At 35.5% G+C, this 24207-nt stretch overlaps 5 protein-coding genes across 5 annotated transcripts; 2 read left to right on the top strand and 3 right to left on the bottom strand.

Annotated features, from left to right (window-relative positions):
* Nucleotides 1-357: 357 nt before the first annotated feature.
* On the bottom strand, nt 358-726 carry LOC132548564 (basic salivary proline-rich protein 2-like). Its single transcript, XM_060212427.1, has one exon. The coding sequence runs from the start codon at nt 724-726 to the stop codon at nt 358-360; it is 369 nt and encodes a 122-aa protein (XP_060068410.1).
* Nucleotides 727-5567: 4841 nt separating this feature from the next.
* On the bottom strand, nt 5568-6698 carry LOC132548563 (protein mab-21-like 3). The gene has a single exon (XM_060212426.1). The coding sequence runs from the start codon at nt 6696-6698 to the stop codon at nt 5568-5570; it is 1131 nt and encodes a 376-aa protein (XP_060068409.1).
* Nucleotides 6699-11998: 5300 nt separating this feature from the next.
* On the bottom strand, nt 11999-13129 carry LOC132548562 (protein mab-21-like 3). The gene has a single exon (XM_060212425.1). It carries the CDS (start codon nt 13127-13129, stop codon nt 11999-12001), a length of 1131 nt encoding a protein of 376 aa, XP_060068408.1.
* Nucleotides 13130-16456: 3327 nt separating this feature from the next.
* On the top strand, nt 16457-17902 carry LOC132548591 (protein mab-21-like 3). Its single transcript, XM_060212457.1, has one exon. It carries the CDS (start codon nt 16467-16469, stop codon nt 17592-17594), a length of 1128 nt encoding a protein of 375 aa, XP_060068440.1. The 5' UTR covers nt 16457-16466; the 3' UTR covers nt 17595-17902.
* A 2092-nt stretch (nt 17903-19994) lies between these two features.
* Nucleotides 19995-21068, top strand: LOC132548561 (probable palmitoyltransferase ZDHHC24). The gene has a single exon (XM_060212424.1). The coding sequence runs from the start codon at nt 19995-19997 to the stop codon at nt 21066-21068; it is 1074 nt and encodes a 357-aa protein (XP_060068407.1).
* The last annotated feature ends 3139 nt before the right edge of the window (nt 21069-24207 follow it).

Here is a 24207-nt window from a genome sequence, read left to right as displayed (position 1 = left end):
TTTTCTGATTCGCACATCAAATGAAAAACGGTAGGCCATGCTACGCTTGTATCACATGCCAATATATAACGGAGTGAATTTATTGGATTATAATAATGTGATAATTACATATATGAACACACAAAGGATTATGAAACTAGAAGGGCACATTTTTTAGCCTTTTGTTGAAAAGACAACTAAAAGTTAAAGCATTCTGATTAAACAATAACGAATACCATTGGACTGTCGGACCTTCAAAATATAATTCCGTCGCCCGTCTAGCGTTTGTCATTCAAAATCAGTCCCTCAAAAAATGGAAGTCTGAACATGTGTTGAAATATAGTGGAAAGCAACTGTAACAATTTTGTAGGTCCGCGTTTAGCTCTTCCAGACCTTGCCTGAACTGACTGGACTTTCCATGGACCGTCTTGCCTGGACTGATTGGTCCTTGCCTGGGCTGGCCGGACCTTGCCTGGACTTTGCCTGGGCTGACCGGACTTTGCCTGGACCTTGCTTGGGCTGACCGGACTTTGCCTGGACCTTGCCTGGGCTGACTGGACTTTGCCTGGGCTGACCGGACTTTGCCTGGGCCTTGCCTGGGCTGACTGGACTTTGCCTGGGCTGACCGGACTTTGCCTGGACCTTGCCTGGGCTGACCGGACTTTGCCTGGACCTTGCCTGGGCTGACTGGACTTTGCCTTGGCTGACCGGACTTTGCCTGGACCTTTCCTGGGCTAACCGGACCATTTGATACCCGTAATGAACATTTACTTGTGCTACTCAACATCCAGAATAACTAACAAAAGGGCCACAGGTCACATGACTATAGCAATCAAAGTACCGTAGTAGTTGTGGTTAGAGAGGATACAATTTGATATGAAATAATTAAAGTGACGAACCAAACTTTCACCAGACTATGCTAAACTTCCTCTAAGAAATATAACCATAAAAACCATTGACAAACACGCGGCAAAGGAGAGATAAATCTAAAGTACTGTTCTGATTTCAGTTTCTGAACAGTACCACACATCGTTCAAGAGGGCGAAGAAACTCAATCTAGCTTTAATATATGCTTGAAAAAATTATCATTATTATATAAGTCATCTTGTAGTAAAGTAATAGTAAGTCTGGCAAATGCTTAAGTGCTTTCGCCATGAAAATCATATTTAGAATGTTAAGTTAACTAGACTTGTCATCACGGTATCACTCCAGCATGATAAATTCTGCCACTCGAGCTTGTGGACAAGCCAACAAATTTACAGAACAGAGCCTATACTTGTTTAGAAACCTCTTTGATTACTTAACGTTAAATTTGAATATTACTGATTGTGAGTGAAAACGTCTCCGATGAGGGAAAACAGCTGGTTTGTATCGATTTTCAGGTGTCGTTCCATTGTGCATTATTAATTGATGTTACAATATCATCCATATGTAGCTACATAACACTTCATGTATTTGGTCAAGCTTCATAGTACGCTGTGTTTTTCTGTCCTGGTTGCTTTATATTAATCTTTTCCACTGTTCAACAGCACTGGATATTTAATTGTGCCGGTTTTATAAGAACCATTACGCTGATTCTGTCTAGACACCGACTGTCCGTTACACGTAGTAGTTAAAGGTTGTCACTATTGGTTAACGCAGGCCCATTGGGTTGGTTCCATTTACATGTACACCACTTTCAATCGAAACTTACTTCAAAGGTTTGTAAGAAAAAGTTGTATACTTCGTTAAAATCTTCGAGACGTTGGCTGTGTACTCCTGCATGTCAACATGTATTATTAGTTAATTTGGTTGTGTGTTCGAGTCAACTCCAAGAAAAGTTAAAAGTATACTTCGTCCAAATGTATGATAAGCTGACATACAAATGTAGTTGAATACTTGGTGTAAAAACGTATGATTTGAATATTTAATTTCTTGTTAGTAATATACCTGCTTCTATACACATGGTGTTTAATTGTCAGAAATGATTCAATCAAGAGCTTATTGCCATAATCACGATTTGCATTCAAGATATCGACAGCTGGTAGATAGTCTCAAAACATGACTTTATGAGGTGTGGTTTGATTAAGACTATGGGGAAGTTGTAGGGTCGCCATATTGATCTCATTGTGAAATATTGTATTTCCGTTTGCTCATATTAGAACGGGACATCACTTGTTTGGATTGACCGAAATTAGCAGAGTTTTTTTCTCCATGAGGCAGATAACGATAACCCTTCCGGAATTCGGTTTTGAGTTTACAAACATGTCTGTATTTTCTTATCAGCATTTGCAATATAAATACCACTAAGAATCGACAACACAGTATCCTGTAACGGTCATAATAGGATGGTAAAGTAATTTATACTGATGAAATGACTTTTCATGTTTACCAGTCAACAAAACCAACGAGCAAAAACCCTACCGAGTGAAGTTTGTAGGTTCAAATGGGAACCAAATGCTTTAGCACTGATCCCATAGAAATTCCAGTAACAAGTTTCAACTTCAATTTCAAAATTCATACTTTAAAAAGGACCAAGAACAAAAATGTTGAAAATGCTATAAAAAGAAATATGCAATACGTTTTAAAATATATCGATAATATATATCGAGCGGATGGGTAACTGAATGACTGACTGAGGGGTTGACCACGACTGACCGGTGAAAAAAATGGTTCTTCACTCGGGTTGCAAAGGTGAGGTAAAATTTCATGTTTACGTTGAAATCCCCTCGGGGATCTAATGTGCTTGGTCATTTTTTTAATATGCAATAAAACTGGGCCGTCTTAGCCAATATCAGTCTTATCTTTTACAGTAATATATAAACACGAGTCATGTCGTTTATGAGATTTATTACCAAAGAAAAGGAAACTGAGTCTGCACTGCAATAAACAAACACACAATTGTAATATTGTAAATGTTTATTCAAGCATGAAGAAATTGATTATGATGCAACGCAAACAAATATGAAATGTTTAAGATCATCAAACAAGACCTAAGAAAACTTCATATACACCATTGTGGATTGCATATTTCTAATGTAGATATATTATCATCAAAATAACGATATCTGCAAAATGATACGATATCTACAAACTGATACGATATCTACAAACTGATACGATATCTACAAACTGATACGATATCTACAAACTGATACGATATCTACAAACTGATACGATATCTACAAAACACGACATAACTCTGCAGGTAGATGAATCAGCCGTTGTCGTAGTAACTTAAATCATAATATAGTTAATGATACAACATACGGAGAAACATTGTATGGAGTTAAAACAGATTTTTTTTTTTTTTTATTTTGTTTTTCAAGATTTTACAAAGGTATGCAACACACGATATATACTAGACTCACATACACATACACACCCTGGCACACATCACACTACACCCATGTACACTCACTCAAAACATGCACTCATTATTTCCTACTCTTTCCTCTTTGCTGACATGACATACAATGTACTACTGTGTTTCATTCACAAGCCCCAATAATAATACAAACTCAATGACTGCTGTCATCATCATCATCATCATCATCATCATCATCATCATCATCATCATCATCATCGTCATCATCATCACATAGTTATCATCATGATCATCGTATCATCATCACTTCATTATCATGATCATCACCATATCGTCATCATCATCATCATCAGCAGCAGCAGCAGCAGCAGTAACACATATTCAGCATCGTAATCATCATATCATCATCACCACTTCATCATCAACCTTTCATCCTCATTATCACATCATACACTGATCAACAACAGAGCTGTTTATTATTATTAGTGTTTTGCCTCATCATCATCTATTCACACCTAATCCCCAAACATTATTCAAAATTATATGTTTTCAATAGTGTAATCCCAAACCAGAAGTGCAAGCATGGATTGGGAGTAGCGAGATACGCCCCACATAACAGCCTTTCCATGTTGCAACTTCTGCTTGTTTGCCGAAACAAAGTGTAATTCACATTAAAAAAAAAAAAAAATAAAAAAAAGGAAAAAAAAAAAACCTTTGTAAATAATTGAGGTGTGAATAGCTGGTGATGATTCTTTGTTATCTGCCCTTGTTGTCAAAGATTACACAGAGCATAGTACAGCCAGACTAAATGATAGCATAGAGGAAATATCAATAATTAACATTATACATAGATTGCTCTCTCTCACTGAATCATTCTCTACAATTACAGAAACAGACAAAGCGATTAAAACAGAAATAGGAAGATAAGGGATGGGGAGGGGGGAATGACATAAGAAGTCCATGGGATGTTGAAACAAATTTTTTGCTAAAGACAGTGAAACAAAGATATGACAGCACTGTCAAGGATAAAAAGTATTATAATTATTTAATATTCAATTGGATAAGATTTTCCCATTTTTTCCAATCATTTGTGAAATTTTGTTTGTAAGACGTGTTTTTGCTATTTGAAATATATTTTTGAACAGAATAGTGATTTTGTATAATCTTTACAATGGCGTTGATATTGAGAGTAGCATGGAGGCATCTTGTTTTATATATATAAAGTTTAATCATAAGAATTACTTCATTGTCAACTCTAAAGCTAGGGCTATTGTTCCTTTTAATTCCAAGTATAAAAGACCGTTTGTTGGCTGAGAATGGTATTAATAAAGAATCTGTTAGTGTTTCAAATGATTGTAAAAAGTTTTGCACTTCCTGACATTCCCAAAGGAGATGAGTGATCGATTCTCTTTCTGAGTTGCATAGATTACAAAGTGGACTGGACACAAGTTTTGCCTATTAGTTGTCAGAATGTGATGAGAGATCCTATACTGGAGCCATTGAAGTTTGGTATTTTTGTTAAAACAGATCTTATAATGAACTTATATGGACGAAAAATTGTACATTTGACACAGTACAGGTAATGAAACAATAACATTTAGCCAAAGTGACGTAACCTACGTTTATCAAGGAACGCAGTGGTGTTTAAAGTGCTATAGAAATGGTGGATGGGGTGTCATTTTAGATCATTTTACCAAAGATATAATAGTGGTTACAATGGGATGTAAACTAAGCAAGTGTTCACATGTCTGTTAGATGTGAGTAACATTAAGTATTAACATGCGTTATGCTGAGGTATTCTATATAACCGAAGCAGTAACTGAAAACTGGGATTCTGTAGCTGCAATTCAATGTTACATCTAAAATTACATCTAAAAGATATCCGATTTGTAGACTCAACATTCATTTGGATATTTGTCACCTCGTAAAAGCTGTAAAAAATATATCATTCAGCAAACAAAATACGTAGTGTGACTCAGATTATTAAAGTAGAATACATTTCAATACTAAATACCATAATGATAATTGGTACACACCTGATTATAGTAGGTGTTAATGTTTCGTTAGAATACTGCAAATCATTTTATTTTCGAGTTTTTTCTAACTACGACAATAGGTTTTGTTTTCGCCAATATAGAGAACGTTTTAAAGGGCTGGGAATCATTTGTGAAAAGCGTCATAGAAATGAGAAAATAAATTGATCTGCAGTAGCCGTTTTTAAACAAGCGAAATTTAACTTCTCAGATTTGGTTCTTTGGTCTACAAACAAAAGGTGTGAGCTTTATACCGACAAATACTGCTGTGGATGATCGAGAAATGACTTTATATTTGTTGCTACCTGATGGAGTACATCCTTATCCTTGCTGGAAAGCAGGTTGACTCCGGTATGGAAGTACAGTGGCAGGTTTCCTCTCTGGAGATAGCCGAGAAGACGATACGTCATAGTGGTCACTCTTTCCGCCAGCAGTTCCTGCTGCCATTCAGTCTCAGAGGGACGATCCTCACATTCCCAGAACAGCACATTCTTCAGGTGGTATGATGTCAGTTCGTTTTTCATGTCAGGTGGGCACCACACGTCCTCTTTCAGTCTCTTCATGATTCGTTGACTTTTCTTTCGACATGTCCCATGTATGTCGATTCCTTCCAGAAGTTCCTTTTCGCAAGCGGCGAAAGACAGTGTCCAATAGAATGGCTCTTTGGCTATTTCATTCGCGCCTATTTTCTTTATGATCATCCTCTTTTCTTGCGAAGGCCATTGGCTGTTTGGCCGAGGCCAGTGAAATTCGGGTTTAAATTCCAGCTGAGATTCAATCATCGGACACAGATCAATGCTGATTGGGTAACCAGTGTCACTAAACTTCACAGATAGTGTGGTGGCAGGAGAACTCGATATTTTGTCTGTTGATATCAGGTTTCTGAACTTTGGTTGGTTGACTGCTTCGCCAACAAGTGACTTGAATATTCTTTTGACTTTAATTGGGACTATGTCGTCATCAAATGTCATGCTCGCCACTCCATCGTTTAATCTGTCGGCATCCCATTTCTTCCTAATTGGAGCGATTTGGGTGAAGTACTGCCCAACAGGAGGATCCGGCAACGCGTATCCCTTTTTCTCCACTACTTTGTCCCTGGTGTTGCCAAACCCATAGTATCGTTTTCCCCCTGAACCCCACACCAGCTTGCCGATATCAACGATAACATTGTAGTCAAATTCGTCCGCTTTCTCGACTTTCAAGCGCGTGTCATAACTACCTACTCTCAGTGGCTGTATCAGAAAGCGTTTATCCCGGGAGTGAACGTATCTCAATATCTCATCAACGAGAGGCAGCACTTTCTCAACGTTCCTTTTAGTTTCAAGTCTTTTCAGCAATACCTTTTTGTCACAGTAGCAGTTGAGAGAATAATTATCCATTTTTCTATAGTATATTACTGTTAGCAGCACGTAAGAATATATGTTGAATAATGCGCAACTTCTTCTTTCATAACGCTTATATACCAGAATGAGTTGATATTCAGTTCTACTTCAGTCATATCACGTGATTTGGATTGCACAATGAAAAGATAATGTTTGGTATTATCGTGCAGAGTTTAACGTTTGTGTGCAGATAACATATGACTGAAAATTTACATTCTATTTTTGCTGTCATACCTAATCTTTCTTGAACATTCTATACCATGCTATATTTGATGTTACTTAAGACCTTGACCTCTAAAGCCACGTGATGTTTGTTTCAGTTCCGTGTATTTCTCACAACAATTTACTTTAAGTTTCATTATCAAGAATCTGAATAATTCTATATGCTTGCTCCACTGTGAAGAATGTATGTCTTTTACCACTACCTCACTGACATAAACAGGTATAGACAATAATTGTACTAACCTATCTTGAAACACACTATCCATCAAAACTCATTGAGGAATATTTACGAGCACTTAACACAATAATCATTTTCCAAAACAGCAAATTCACAACACCATATGGACAAGTCTGTATATTTTGATGTACATGTATACGACAATGTATCTTTGTATGCTACATGTAGTCTTTTATCGTAACTATGCTTTATAAACAGAAAAACAATCGCTCATTAAAATCATTTCTATAGACTGTATTTATTAAACGATTTTTGGAGTTGCCTACAATAATGAAAAATTGCACTCAACGAGTTATTCGTCTTCTTGAGTCATGTGTACTCTTCGTGGTCGTAGCAATTTAATTAATGGTATACATTTTTATAAAATCCATGGATTCAAGTATTCATTTATTTTTTTTCGTCTGTTACGGTATAAAATGTCCATGTAACTGTTTAGTTGTCTTGAATTCCTTTTTCTATTCGACATCTTTCAATTGCATTATTTGTTTACAAATATGGTGATCGTTTAATTGAACATAATTGATTTCTTTTATTTAACATAATTTCACGACGCAGGAATAGAATATATGTAAGGTATTGATCACAATTTACATATTTTCTTACATTGTTTGGTCAGTTTTACAAGATCCATTTATCTATGGCTATAATTGTGAATATTATTTGCATATCACTTCCTTCATCGACATTACTAATAATTGTAGACAACGACGAGGCTAACAAACGTGTTTAAATCGATGAACAACGTTTGTAGTGCACGCGTGTGTTGAGGTGCGAGTTTGTTCATAAACTGAAAATGAAACTATCAGATATTCTCGGAAATTAAAAGCCATCTTTCGCATAACAAGGAAAATATTCTGTCTAGACACCGACTGTCCGTTACACGTAGTAGTTAAAGGTTGTCACTATTGGTTAACGCAGGCCCATTGGGTTGGTTCCATTTACATGTACACCACTTTCAATCGAAACTTACTTCAAAGGTTTGTAAGAAAAAGTTGTATACTTCGTTAAAATCTTCGAGACGTTGGCTGTGTACTCCTGCATGTCAACATGTATTATTAGTTAATTTGGTTGTGTGTTCGAGTCAACTCCAAGAAAAGTCAAATGTATACTTCGTCCAAATGTATGGTAAGTTGACATACAAATGTAGTTGAATACTTGGTGTAAAAACGTATGATTTGAATATTTAATTTCTTGTTAGTAATATACCTGCTTCTATACACATGGTGTTTAATTGTCAGAAATGATTCAATCAAGAGCTTATTGCCATAATCACGATTTGCATTCAAGATATCGACAGCTGGTAGATAGTCTCAAAACATGACTTTATGAGGTGTGGTTTGATTAAGACTATGGGGAAGTTGTAGGGTCGCCATATTGATCTCATTGTGAAATATTGTATTTCCGTTTGCTCATATTAGAACGGGACATCACTTGTTTGGATTGACCGAAATTAGCAGAGTTTTTTTCTCCATGAGGCAGATAACGATAACCCTTCCGGAATTCGGTTTTGAGTTTACAAACATGTCTGTATTTTCTTATCAGCATTTGCAATATAAATACCACTAAGAATCGACAACACAGCATCCTGTAACGGTCATAATAGGATGGTAAAGTAATTTATACTGATGAAATGACTTTTCATGTTTACCAGTCAACAAAACCAACGAGCAAAAACCCTACCGAGTGAAGTTTGTAGGTTCAAATGGGAACCAAATGCTTTAACACTGATCCCATAGAAATTCCAGTAACAAGTTTCAACTTCAATTTCAAAATTCATACTTTAAAAGGGACCAAGAACAAAAATGTTGAAAATGCTATAAAAAGAAATATGCAATACGTTTTAAAATATATCGATAATATATATCGAGCGGATGGGTAACTGAATGACTGACTGAGGGGTTGACCACGACTGACCGGTGAAAAAAATGGTTCTTCACTCGGGTTGCAAAGGTGAGGTAAAATTTCATGTTTACGTTGAAATCCCCTCGGGGATCTAATGTGCTTGGTCATTTTTTTAATATGCAATAAAACTGGGCCGTCTTAGCCAATATCAGTCTTGTCTTTTACAGTAATATATAAACACGAGTCATGTCGTTTATGAGATTTATTACCAAAGAAAAGGAAACTGAGTCTGCACTGCAATAAACAAACACACAATTGTAATATTGTAAATGTTTATTCAAGCATGAAGAAATTGATTATGATGCAACGCAAACAAATATGAAATGTTTAAGATCATCAAACAAGACCTAAGAAAACTTCATATACACCATTGTGGATTGCATATTTCTAATGTAGATATATTATCATCAAAATAACGATATCTGCAAAATGATACGATATCTACAAACTGATACGATATCTACAAACTGATACGATATCTGCAAAATGATACGATATCTACAAACTGATACGATATCTACAAAATGATACGATATCTACAAAACACGACATAACTCTGCAGGTAGATGAATCAGCCGTTGTCGTGGTAACTTAAATCATAATATAGTTAATGATACAACATAAGGAGAAACATTCTATGGAGTTAAAACAGATCTTTTTTTTTTATTATTTTGTTTTTCAAGATTTTACAAAGGTATGCAACACACGATATATACTAGACTCACATACACATACACACCCTGGCACACATCACACTACACCCATGTACACTCACTCAAAACATGCACTCATTCCTCTTTGCTGACATGACATACAATGTACTACTGTGTTTCATTCACAAGCCCCAATAATAATACAAACTCAATGACTGCTGTCATCATCATCATCATCATCATCATCATCATCATCGTCATCGTCATCATCACATAGTTATCATCATGATCATCGTATCATCACCACTTCATTATCATGATCATCACCATATCGTCATCATCATCATCATCAGCAGCAGCAGCAGCAGTAACACATATTCAGCATCGTAATCATCATATCATTATCACCACTTCATCATCAACCTTTCATCCTCATTATCACATTATACACTGATCAACAACAGAGCTGTTTATTATTATTAGTGTTTTGCCTCATCATCATCTATTCACTCCTAATCCCCAAACATTATTCAAAATTATATGTTTTCAATAGTGTAATCCCAAACCAGAAGTGCAAGCATGGATTGGGAGTAGCGAGATACGCCCCACATAACAGCCTTTCCATGTTGCAACTTCTGCTTGTTTGAAACAAAGTGTAATTCACATTAAAAAAAAAAAACATAAAAAAAGGAAAAAAAAAACCTTTGTAAATAATTGAGGTGTGAATAGCTGGTGATGATTCTTTGTTATCTGCCCTTGTTGTCAAAAATTACACAGAGCATAGTACAGCCAGACTAAATGATAGCATAGAGGAAATATCAATAATTAACATTATACATAGATTGCTCTCTCTCACTGAATCATTCTCTACAATTACAGAAACAGACAAAGCGATTAAAACAGAAATAGGAAGATAAGGGATGGGGAGGGGGGAATGACATAAGAAGTCCATGGGATGTTGAAACAAATTTTTTGCTAAAGACAGTGAAACAAAGATATGACAGCACTGTCAAGGATAAAAAGTATTATAATTATTTAATATTCAATTGGATAAGATTTTCCCATTTTTTCCAATCATTTGTGAAATTTTGTTTGTAAGACGTGTTTTTGCTATTTGAAATATATTTTTGAACAGAATAGTGATTTTGTATAATCTTTACAATGGCGTTGATATCGAGAGTAGCATGGAGGCATCTTGTTTTATATATATAATGTTTAATCATAAGAATTACTTCATTGTCAACTCTAAAGCTAGGGCTATTGTTCCTTTTAATTCCAAGTATAAAAGACCGTTTGTTGACTGAGAATGGTATTAATAAAGAATCTGTTAGTGTTTCAAATGATTGTAAAAATTTTGCACTTCCTGACATTCCCAAAGGAGATGAGTGATTGATTCTCTTTCTGAGTTGCATAGATTACAAAGTGGACTGGATACAAGTTTTGCCTTAAAAAGACTACTATTAGTTGTCAGAATGTGATGAGAGATCCTATACTGGAGCCATTGAAGTTTGGTATTTTTGTTAAAACAGATCTTATAATGAACTTATATGGACGAAAAATTGTACATTTGACACAGTACAGGTAATGAAACAATAACATTTAGCCAAAGTGACATAACCTACGTTTATCAAGGAACGCAGTGGTGTTTAAAGTGCTATAGAAATGGTGGATGGGGTGTCATTTTAGATCATTTCACCAAAGATATAATAGTGGTTACAATGGGATGTAAACTAAGCAAGTGTTCACATGTCTGTTAGATGTGAGTAACATTAAGTATTAACATGCGTTATGCTGAGGTATTCTATATAACCGAAGCAGTAACTGAAAACTGGGATTCTGTAGCTGCAATTCAATGTTACATCTAAAATTACATCTAAAAGATATCCGATTTGTAGACTCAACATTCATTTTGATATTTGTCACCTCGTAAAAACTGTAAAAATTATATCATTCAGCAAACAAAATACGTAGTGTGACTCAGATTATTAAAGTAGAATACATTTCAATACTAAATACCATAATGATAATTGGTACACACCTGATTATAGTAGGTGTTAATGTTTCGTTAGAATACTGCAAATCATTTTATTTCGAGTTTTTTCTAACTACGACAATAGGTTTTGTTTTCGCCGATATAGAGAACGTTTTAAAGGGCTGGGAATCATTTGTGAAAAGCGTCATAGAAATGAGAAAATAAATTGATCTGCAGTAGTCGTTTTTAAACAAGCGACATCTTACTTCTCAGATTTGGTTCTTTGGTCTACAAACAAAAGGTGTGAGCTTTATACCGACAAATACTGCTGTGGATGATCGAGAAATGACTTGATATTTGTTGCCACCTGATGGAGTACATCCTTATCTTTGCTGGAAAGCAGGTTGACTCCGGTATGGAAGTACAGTGGCAGGTTTCCTCTCTGGAGATAGCCGAGAAGACGATACGTCATAGTGGTCACTCTTTCCGCCAGCAGTTCCTGCTGCCATTCAGTCTCAGAGGGACGATCCTCACATTCCCAGAACAGCACATTCTTCAGGTGGTATGATGTCAGTTCGTTTTTCATGTCAGGTGGGCACCACACGTCCTCTTTCAGTCTCTTCATGATTCGTTGACTTTTCTTTCGACATGTCCCATGTATGTCGATTCCTTCCAGAAGTTCCTTTTCGCAAGCGGCGAAAGACAGTGTCCAATAGAATGGCTCTTTGGCTATTTCATTCGCGCCTATTTTCTTTATGATCATCCTCTTTTGTTGCGAAGGCCATTGGCTGTTTGGCCGAGGCCAGTGAAATTCGGGTTTAAATTCCAGCTGAGATTCAATCATCGGACACAGATCAATGCTGATTGGGTAACCAGTGTCACTAAACTTCACAGATAGTGTGGTGGCAGGAGAACTCGATATTTTGTCTGTTGATATCAGGTTTCTGAACTTTGGTTGGTTGACTGCTTCGCCAACAAGTGACTTGAATATTCTTTTGACTTTAATTGGGACTATATCGTCATCAAATGTCATGCTCGACACTCCATCGTTTAATCTGTCGGCATCCCATTTCTTCCTACTTGAAGCGATTTCGGTTAAGTGCTGCCCAACAGGAGGATCCGGAAACGCGTATCCCTTTTTCTCCACTACTTTGTCCCTGGTGTTGCCAAACCCATAGTATCGTTTTCCCCCTGAAGCCCACACCAATTTGCCGATATCAACGATAACATTGTAGTCAAATTCGTCCGCTTTCTCGACTTTCAAGCGCGTGTCATAACTGCCTACTCTCAGTGGCTGTATCAGAAAGCGTTTATCCCGGGAGTGAACGTATCTCAATATCTCATCAACGAGAGGCAGCACTTTTTCCACGTTCCTTTTAGTTTCCTGTCTTTTCAGCAGTACCTTTTCGTCACAGTAGCAGTTGAGAGAATAATTATCCATTTTTCTATAGTACAGTACTGTTAGCAGCACATACGAATATATGTTGAATAATGCGCAACTTCTTCTTTCATAACGCTTATATACCAGAATGAGTTGGTATTCAGTTCTACTTCAGTCATATCACGTGATTTGGATTGCACAATGAAAAGATAATGTTTGGTATTATCGTGCAGAGTTTAACGTTTGTGTGCAGATAACATATGACTGAAAATTTACATTCTATTTTTGCTGTCATACCTAATCTTTCTTGAACATTCTATACCATGCTATATTTGATGTTACTTAAGACCTTGACCTCTAAAGCCACGTGATGTTTGTTTCAGTTCCGTGTATTTACAATTACTTTAAGTTTCGTTATCAAGAATCTGAATAATTCTATATGCTTGCTCCACTGTGAAGAATGTATGTCTTTTACCACTACCTCACTGACATAAACAGGTATAGACAATAATTGTACTAACCTTAAAACACACTATCCATCAAAACTCATTGAGGAATATTTACGAGCACTTAACACAATAATCATTTTCCAAAACAGCAAATTCACAACACCATATGGACAAGTCTGTATATTTTGATGTACATGTATACGACAATGTATCTTTGTATGCTACATGTAGTCTTTTATCGTAACTATGCTTTATAAACAGAAAAAACAATCGCTCATTAAAATCATTTCTATAGACTGTATTTATTAAACGATTTTTGGAGTTGCCTACAATAATGAAAAATTGCACTCAACGAGTTATTCGTCTTCTTGAGTCATGTGTACTCTTCGTGGTCGTAGCAATTTAATTAATGGTATACATTTTTATAAAATCCATGGATTCAAGTATTTATTTTTTTTTTCGTCTGTTACGGTATAAAATGTCCATGTAACTGTTTAGTTGTCTTGAATTCCTTTTTCTATTCGACATCTTTCAATTGCATTATTTGTTCACAAATATGGTGATCGTTTAATTGAACATAATTGATTTCTTTTATTTAACATAATTTCACGAAGCAGGAATAGAATATATGTAAGGTATTGATCACAATTTACATATTTTCTTACATTATTTGGTCAGTTTTACAAGATCCATTTATCTATGGCTATAATTATGAATATTATTTGCATATCACTTCCTTCATCGACATTACTAATAATTGTAGACAACGACGAGGCTAACAAACGTGTTTAAATCGATGAACAACGTTTGTAGTGCACGCGTGTGTTGATGTGCGAGTTTGTTCATAAACAGAAAATGAAATATCAGATATTCTCGGAAATTAAAAGCCATCTTCAGCATAACAAGGAAAATATTTTTTTTTCTAAATGAAACTTTCACCTTTACGTGTTTATTACGATTTTAGCGTCGTGAAAACATAGGATTACGACAAATATTGTTATCGGTCAATGTCTCGAGTGATTCAGGAAAACATAGTTGAGTACTTCTTGCTGAAAATATTTACCGGTACATGTATGTCGACTTATCGACAAGAACAACAACTTTCATAATGTATGTATACAGTTTTGATTAATCTGATTACCTTGATTTCCCCCTGTTTTACATGTTACAATGACATTACAATCCATACGGTTGGTATTTATCTTGATAGGGGTACATAGTTATTAACAAGTAACTACATACTTGAATATATCGGCTAGACAGTTTTACCCATTTGTGCATAGATAGAAAACGAAACTACCAGATAGTCTCCGAACTCAAAAGCCATCTTTAACAGGACAATAAGAAGACATTCGGATTTACTTTTGTGGGTAGGGTTGTACTTGTTATTTTCCACCGTAATGTTCGTTTGTTTATGTATGTACTCATGTAATTAGAGTTTTGCAATAAATCTTTTAACGTATATAGTATGTATATATATATACTTATAGTTGAAAAAAATCAAATCGACACGACAAATGTAATCCGCTAACGTTTTCAGGCCTAACGGCCATCTTCAGACGGAACACATTTGTCGTGTTGATTTGATTTGATTTTGTTCAACTATTTAATCGATACACAAAGCATCTTTAAGTTACATCTATATACTTATATATACATACGGGCAATAACTGTGATGAAAATATAAACAGACGAACAGTAACGTTACAATATATATATATATACACACATTTAAGATAAGATTTAATCGAATTAAATTGTTTTCTATTTTCTATACATCGATTTCAATGACATCATTATGCGTACAATTGGTTGTAATTCTAATCGAACAGGGTTGGTTTGAATAAATTGAATAAATAATATTGATAAACAAGTATAAATGTATGAATTCGTCTATTTATCTATCGGTATATCTAATCGCATATTAGTTCCTTCGTCAGCACTACTAACTCTAGACCATGAATAACACACATATTTCAGTTGATAAACAATGTATTAGTGTATTTTGTGTGTGTTTGTGTGCCAGTTTTTCATAAATAAAAAATTGAACCATTAGAAGTTTTTGGAACTCAAAAAGCTATTTTTGTAATAACACTGGAAAATGAGACCTTTACATTTATTAGTGTGTTACGATTTCTGACGTCAGGTTTATCTGCGAGTTTCTGTTTTAGTGTGTGTGTGTTTTTTGTTTTTTGTTTTGCACGAACGCAGCTTGCGTTTTCTTGAAGAAAAACATACAAAATAACATTAAGTAAGGCTTAAATATATATTTGATTTAGACACAGTTTCAATGGAGAACGTTATAACTGTCTCAAAAGTCGTGAAAATGTAAACGTGTCTTGTAAACAACATCACTGATGTATGCACATCGAATTATCGACAAGAACAAGAAATCTTATGTATTTATTGTAATACTAATCGCGTTTTCTGACCTACATTCTAAGCGTGGTTTTTTTGATGGCCCGGTTGTGTTTTTTTCATATTTGTAGCTATTTCCATAGACAGGTTTCTGCCAATATCAACACTTAAAGTTTGTTACAAAAATATGACCAATTTTGTTCGTTGACCTAACGCAATGAGCAGTATTTATGTTTTGTTAGTAATAGCATGGTAAAGCGAAAGTGAAACTACTGGATTTCCTGATAAATCAATACTCCAATTCAATACACAATCCAACAACTTCATTGGGAGTAAATGTACTTAATGATTACTTAATCTAAGATACAGTCTCCATTTGAGATAAAATTCGGTCAAAATACAATGTACGTTTGGCGCAAGTTCAATCTCCCAGAGTGCATTGCGGTAAATACGCAATGTTTTCGGAAATCGGAAGAAACTAAAAATAGATATATGTCGTCAACTCTTAAAATATAACAGGAATGAGTATATAGTTTGACGTTTAAGGTTCGTTCACATAAAGCGAAAAACATCACAAGCAAGTTACTACCATGGATAACAAGATTTTGAATCAATATTACGAAAAGAATGTAAAGATGAGGCGTGATGAAACTGAGCGGAACACTAAAGTGGTGTTACCACTGGTGGAGGATATATTAAGGTACGTTAACCAGAGAGACAAACGATTTATGATTCAAACGGTTAAGGTGGGGAGTTATCATACTCACCTGAAAGTTAAGCGGGCCGACGAGTTTGATTTCAGTGTCGTTGTTGATGTCGGTCAGTTACACTGGAAGTCAGACACCCAGCCAAGGTACTATGGGTTTGACAGCAACAATAACAAAGTTGAGAGTAAGGGTGCTGCTCTTCCAAGTCCTCCCGTTGGCCAGTATTTTACTGTAATTCCCAGTCTTAGGGATCAGTGGGATCGTGAAGGACTTAACGACGGAGGAGCGAGCATTACTTTTCAGAATGATATCGTGCCAATTAAGGTCAAAAGGAGATTTAAGTCTCTTGTTGCAGAGGCGGTGAACCAACCGAAGATAAGAAGTCGTGTCAAGATGGACCGTCTGTCGGAATCCCCTGCAATCACCTTCTCTGTAGAGCTTCCGAATGGAAAGTATCCAATCAGCATCGATTTATGTCCTATGATTGAATCAAAATTAGAATTTAAAAGTGAATTCAACTGGCCAAGAGTGTCTTCCGAATGGCCTTCTAACCAGAAGATTTCTTGTATCAAGAATATCGGGATACATGAAGTAGCGAAGGCGCCATTTTACTGGACATTGTCGTTTGCCGCCTGTGAGAAGGAACTTTTGGAAGGCGTTGACGAGAATGGAACATGCAGGAGAAAGTGTCTTCGCATTCTCAAGACACTAAAAGAAAATATGTGGTGCAAACCGGGTGTCAAAAAGGGGTTAACATCATATCATCTTAAGAACGTATTGTTCTGGGAATGTGAGGATCGTCCCTCTGAGACTGAATGGCAGCAGGAACTGCTGGCGGAAAGAGTGACCACTATGACGTATCGTCTTCTCGGCTATCTCCAAAGAGGAAACCTGCCACTGTACTTCCATACCGGAGTCAACTTGCTCGCAAGTAAAGATAAAGATGTACTCCATCAGGTAGCGACAAGGATCAGTTCATTTCTACATAATCCAGAGCAATACTTACGTTGATAACTTTTATTCATTAAGTTGTATTCCTATATTTAATAATTAAATTGCCAACACTGCAATTTCGTATGTAATAATATTATCTTTGCATTGTTTCTCATGTCATTTATCCACTGAGGCTGTTATTACTATTGCTATTTTAGTGGTATAACATCTAGGACTAGACTTATTATAAAATCACCGTACGTATAAATTAAATCTTTCTAGCTTTATTTTATTCAGCATAGTCACGTTTATATAGAGTTATTTTTCTTAAATCCTGAATTTTGTATATAATTTAACCTTCTTCGTTACCAATTTATAAAAATTGACAGAGTGATATATTAACGATTAGGTGTTGACATCTAATTTATATCAGATACCTATATCTTTTATGTCATATCGCTAGGCATTGGTTGTCGGTTAACGATAGAGTGACAGTTCAGTAGCGATGAGGCAATTTATGATACATGTACTTGCCAATAACAAATAAGTGTTAACTATTGATAACTTCATGTGTGTGTGTGTGTGTGTGTGTGTGTGTGTGTGTGTGACACTTGTATAGCATTGTAACCGAATTATTCATAAGCGAAATAAAATCTTTGTACAGATTTTCAAATGTGTTGATTTATATTACATTTTCGATCAGACAATTACATACATCTTCACATTCAGAACATTTGGATGTTGTTGAACTAGTTGTACTATACATAGCACTGTAGGCCAGCCAAGTTGTCATTTATTCAAACAATGTTGACTTACAGCTTAACCAGATTAAATCAGATGTCTGATTTATCAGAAAAAAAATTAATCTATCTTATTAAATCTTATTAAGTATGGTATATATTGGTAAGATACTCTATTTGTTTGTAGTTTCTGAAGTTTATGAGGTGTATAATTTACTGAAAAAAGACATCTAGCTTAGCAAATAAGATATCTTATAAAGAGAATTGAACTATATTTTAGAAGTTATTTCAACTTGTATTTATCACTCTTATGTGTCCAGATGAAAGCACGCGAGGGGCGTTATTGCGGGAGGGAACCGGAATACCAACGTGGGCAGATGACCCCGTATCCTTTCACGTCTGTTCCGGGAAGCGAACCCCGGCTAGGTGAAAGGCTTGTGCGTTACCACTGAGCCACCCGGCCTGCCAATTAAATTGGATATGCAATTTGAAGTTAGATATCTAATGAATATCTCATTCAGTAAGTTAAATTCATTTTAAAGGATATTAAGATATATTGTAGTTAATAACATTTTAAATTTGACAAATGAAACCTATAAAATACTAATTTAAGAAATAAAATGTCTAATTTAGCAAACAAGATATCTAATTTAGCAATTAAATATCTAATTTAGCAATTAATATATTCAATTTAGTAAATAAGAAAAAATGATAGGATATCTTAGGTACCAAATATGACATCTAACTACAAAAATTGTATATATAATTCAGTGGAGATGGTTTGTCAACTGAATTAGAAATCTCATTTAATGAATTGATCATGTAATGTATGGGACAACTTTCCTTGCAATATGTTATTCTGATCTTTCCGAGTTACTGCCCTTCGTTTTCACTCTGTCAGTACAGAGCGGTAAGCTTGATAGCCGATGGGGGCGAGAATGGCTATGTGCATGTACTCTTATCAAATATATTCGAAGACCGACAGTTAAGTAGCTCTGGGCCAGATACAGAAGAAAATGTTATGAGATTTCCTGTGCGGCAGAAAAATCTCAAGAAGTTGTTAACGTCACAACATTGATGTCACCCTGGACAAAGATTGATACTCGACAAAAACGTGATTTTAAATAGCTAAAACGCAACTTAAGATATGACAAAAATGTAGGTTACCTGGAAATCAAAGTCGGGCATACCATCATCGTGCAAATAACAAAGGGACGAAACATACTAAAACATCTCAGACATGTGCAAGTCTAGACAGCGAGAACTTAAAATTAGTCCCATGGTGGACAACACTGTGGACAGGTTGAAAACCTATCTTGATCCTTAGTGTTAGCTACTCTACAATCAACAATCACATTTACTTTACTTTTATTTTCTTCTCAACTGAATGTTTGCACCATAAATAAATGCAGTTGTAATGCATGTTGTCAGCCCCGGTAAACACTTGTGTGCTGGTCGTTCTACGTATTGATCGGCCTGGTTCTACCTGTATTTTTGTATAGAAGACGAGAGCTTTGTAGGCTTATTTGTAAACACTAGCTGTATTTCACTCAATTTGTATAAGTTCGTATAAACACATACGGTTTATATCGCTAAAGTTGATCTGCTTATCAGATTACTGGCCACTAATGTCGTGTACTTGTCACAGACATACATGCGAGTCCAGGTATACCGGAACGACTTTGCATGCTCAGACAGTGCTGCACACATTGTTATACTTATCATCAGTTGAGATAACATGGTATCCCTTTGTCTCGTTTTTGGACGGCGTGTACCTTTCAGGGTTCGACTGATGGCGTTTGGGAACTTGTTCTTCTGTTTTTACTTTGCGTTGATGACCCTTATCGTTACTGTGATGTGTTGGTCGCAAATACTACCCGACCTGTACATGGGTGACAGAAACCGGATACGCCGACATCGGCTCTGTATCTTATTTACCTTCATCAATGCTGTCGGTAACTTCGTCCTGTGTATCTTTACAGATACTAGTATTAAACGTGTTACCAAACAGAAACCCAAGGATGAAAGCGCTGAAACGGGAAAACTCACCACTAAGCTGGATGGACTATCCACGACAAATGAAGATTCTCTGACCACTCAAGCGGAAAATAGCAACTACAAGAAAAGACATTTGTCGAAAAATAGTCATGAAATGGCAAAGAAAAGAAAGCCACACGAGTCAAAAGGTAAAGGCGAAGGTAAGGCTAAACGTGACGTCGACAAAGACAGGAACTTTTGTGACACTTGTCACGTGACTCCCCCTCCAAGATCCCATCATTGTGTATTGTGTCAAACTTGTATCTTAAAACGTGACCATCACTGTTTCTTTATGACAGTGTGTGTAGGTTACTTCAATCAGAAGTATTTCGTTATGTACTGTTTTTATATGATGATAGGTACGTTCTATGGAATGTTTCTGATTGTACTGTATCTTAAAAAGCTATTTAATGTCACATTTCATGGTCCTCAGACGTTCCTTTTCCTCCTGCTTGAAATGATTGGAAAACTGACCAGTAACGCCCCAATTGGATTGGGATACATATTCCTTGTCTGTCTGATGTACGCTTGTTTAACCGCTGGACTAATAGCTGCCGGTTTGTGGTTTTGGCAGTTACAAATTACTTTGACCGGACAGACGACATATGAAGCCACGTCAGTTGGTGGCGGAAAATATTCTAAATCAAAAATTGATAATTTTCTGGAGGTTTTCGGAAAATATTGGTTTTTAACATTGTTTATTCCTGTGCCTATTCGACAACCCCAGTATGAAGATACATTTGTGAAAAGTACCGCTTGTGATGGCAATAAGTGACTGTGTTAAAATAAAACATTTATTGAGCATTTTTGTACGTGTTCATCAATAAAGATTTTATGACTAGATACGTATAGGGAAAGGTAAAAATTAAAACCCGAGGCCTTGATAGTTGACCTCGGTACAAAACAATATTTCAACTAGGGAAGGGAAAAGGCAGGTCTTGCAGAGCTGTGATGTTTCTTAGCTTTTCTTCTTAGCTTTTCTTGGCTTCGGCGACTATTTTGAATCGGTTGCACTCTGGGAGAGATGGGGGGGGGGGGGGGGGGGGAGGGTTTTCCAAGATGGAGCCATGTGACAGTGCATGGGCGAAAAGTCTTCAATGCCTGCCTGCCTGCCATTACACAATCTTCTATTGAAGAATGAGCGGCGAAGTCTGCAAGGATTCCAAGATGGCAGAAGAAAACGGGATGCAGCCATTGCGCTGAAAGCTATGCCCGCGATATCGAATGCATCGTCAAAGACGCAGTTACCGTAACTCTACTTTTAGTTTCGCTTTGACTTGTAAACATAAACTTAAATATGATCATCAAATAGGAAATGAAAATTACTGACATGATGCATGTAATTTTTATACACTATATGTACTTCGTTGGTATATTACACGAGAGAAATGTTTTGGTTGTTGGTCAGCGAATTAAACAACAATGTGTTGTTTTCAACTTAATTCTGAAAATTTCCTATGGTGAAGCACAATACCCCATCCAATCAAATCAGTGGATATTAACTTTTCCCCAGTAAAACAAACGCAAATTGGTGTTTTCTCCGAGGAAATCGTTTTCGTTCAATGAGAAATCATCTGGAAACATTCAGCTTGATATAAGAACGGAATGGGGTTTTTTTTTTTTTTTTTTTTTTGCAAATTCTTATTTGTTGTTTTTAATTTCTCTATGATCAGCAACATCACATGAATTGTTGTTCTGTTACTGGTCGTTTACTTTTGATTTTGCGATATAAATGTGCTGTTTTAGTGTGGATCTGCTATATATAGATCTGCTATATATAGAAGTTGCTGGTTGTCACACATCTACATGAATATATACATATTGATTCATGAAAGAGGCTTGAGATATATCATAAAGCTGATGGTACTGGTACCAGAATATAACAGGTTAAACGGCCTATATATTTCAATATCAACCACGTGAATTGATCAACAATAACATTTATAGAAATGTTTTTTTGTCACTCTTTGCATCCGATTAAATTATGGCCGTAAGCACCGTACAGTCAAGTAATGAGACAGAAATACGACAAGTAAAATATGTCAAATGGAAGCAAGAAAAATATTCTTTATGTTAAAATAATTTAAACCATTGTAAAGCTTGTTTATTCTTCTACCTAGCTATATGCGGGCATAAGGTAAAAAATATTAGCTAGTTTAATAATTTAACGTTAGTGCACCACTTTCGCGCTTCTCGTACAGGATCTTATATAGTACCGTAACTCGGTTAACAGCGGACATAGCACACGGTGTTATCGAGTCGCGGGTATAAGGTGAGGTGAAAAGTTGCCCATGTGTAATAAACAACTTTATCAACACACTTTCTTCTAATTCAGCTTTCTAGTTACCACAAGGGGGCGATGATCCTGACATTCAATTTTTCACCACAATCAGTAAAATGTATTTATTAAGCAAACAACACGAGTAATCCAAGCTTTAAAAGGCGGTATTTGACATTCCCAATAAGCTTAGATGGTAAGTATTGAAAGAAAGTATTTCAGCCTGATTTAATACTGAATATCAAGTAGCATCCTTTATAGAATTTAGTGTAAAAGATCATTATCCCCAAAATCCCTGAATTACTTAGTTACATTTGTGTTTTTATTTAAGATGTTAGATTTCCTTATCTTGGCTGGCGCTGACTTGGGCCGTCTCCGAAGAGAGAGAATTTAGGAGTGCAACGAGAGAAAGCATTTGATTGCTATCTCACAATTAATTTCAGTTGATTTAAGACCAAGTACACTTATGAAAATAATGGGGTATCCGTGTCTCCCACTGTCAGCAAGCTTATCCTTGGGGTGCCCCTCTCACCTGGGGTCGATCAGACCTAATTATGGTATATTTTCTAGTTTCAATATTTCTAAATACAGCACATGAACATAATCATCCACGACCAACCATCGTCATTCATCATCATCATCATCATCATCAAAATACGAGTTCACGCGCTACACCCGACCACGCGACACGTTTGTAAAAGTAACAACTAAAAACCGAACTGACGACAGGATAATGAACTCCGGATTTAACACGAAAATAAACTGCTTAATTTGATATACCATTACATGTTATGTTTTATTTATTTGGTAATTGGTAACTATTCATAGATATTATAGATAATATAATAATAATAACAAAAACAAAACAAAACAAATGAAAATTTAATATATACATAATATATACTTTTCCCCCCATAAAACAATAAGAGTTAAATATTTAAGTACTTACGTCAATCATATGTTTACATATACTATGCATTCTATTGTATTGAATATGTCATAATTACACATTTTTCTGTAGTTTGTGTAGATTGTGTCTTCGTAGCACTGTGTGTTTCCATGTATCATGCATTATGTTTGTTAATTTGTATGATTAAATGTACTGTAATAAAAAACAGATAAGATTACAAAAAAACCCTTCATTTTATCTGTATCATTACTTACATCAGAGACGTATATATCACATATATAATATATACGTTTCTGCTTACATTAATATATTGGCCTGCTGTACATCAGAGCTTGCCACAATAGGATTTTACAACTTTGGGTAGATTTCATTTTGAAAAAATACAATTAATAAAAGAGAATTAAAACAAGATATTTCCATCCGTACTGAAAACACACTCGTATTTATTTTTCTGAATCACGTATCGGGAAATATTTTAAGATGTGATGATATGACTGTGTGAACATTCTTTAAACATATCAACTCATATATTTATACAATGTGCTATTCTGGTTTTACTGCTGTTCATTTTACATAACAGTGTTAATATTTATAAGTAATACAGGTTTAATCTACTGGTGTATTCATAAAATGGTTATTGAGTTGAACAAGATTTTTTTTATTTTTAAATAATTTACTTTACAAATTCAATTACTTTTTCAATATTGAGCAATTTCGTCTCCAAAC

This window comes from Ylistrum balloti, unplaced genomic scaffold (assembly GCF_031769215.1).
Source record: "Ylistrum balloti isolate Yb309-2 unplaced genomic scaffold, AGI_CSIRO_Ybal_v1 Utg370018, whole genome shotgun sequence".
NCBI classification, from domain to species: Eukaryota; Metazoa; Mollusca; class Bivalvia; order Pectinida; family Pectinidae; genus Ylistrum; species Ylistrum balloti.
Note: the sequence above shows the minus strand (reverse complement) of the source record. Positions and strands in the feature narration are given on the sequence as shown.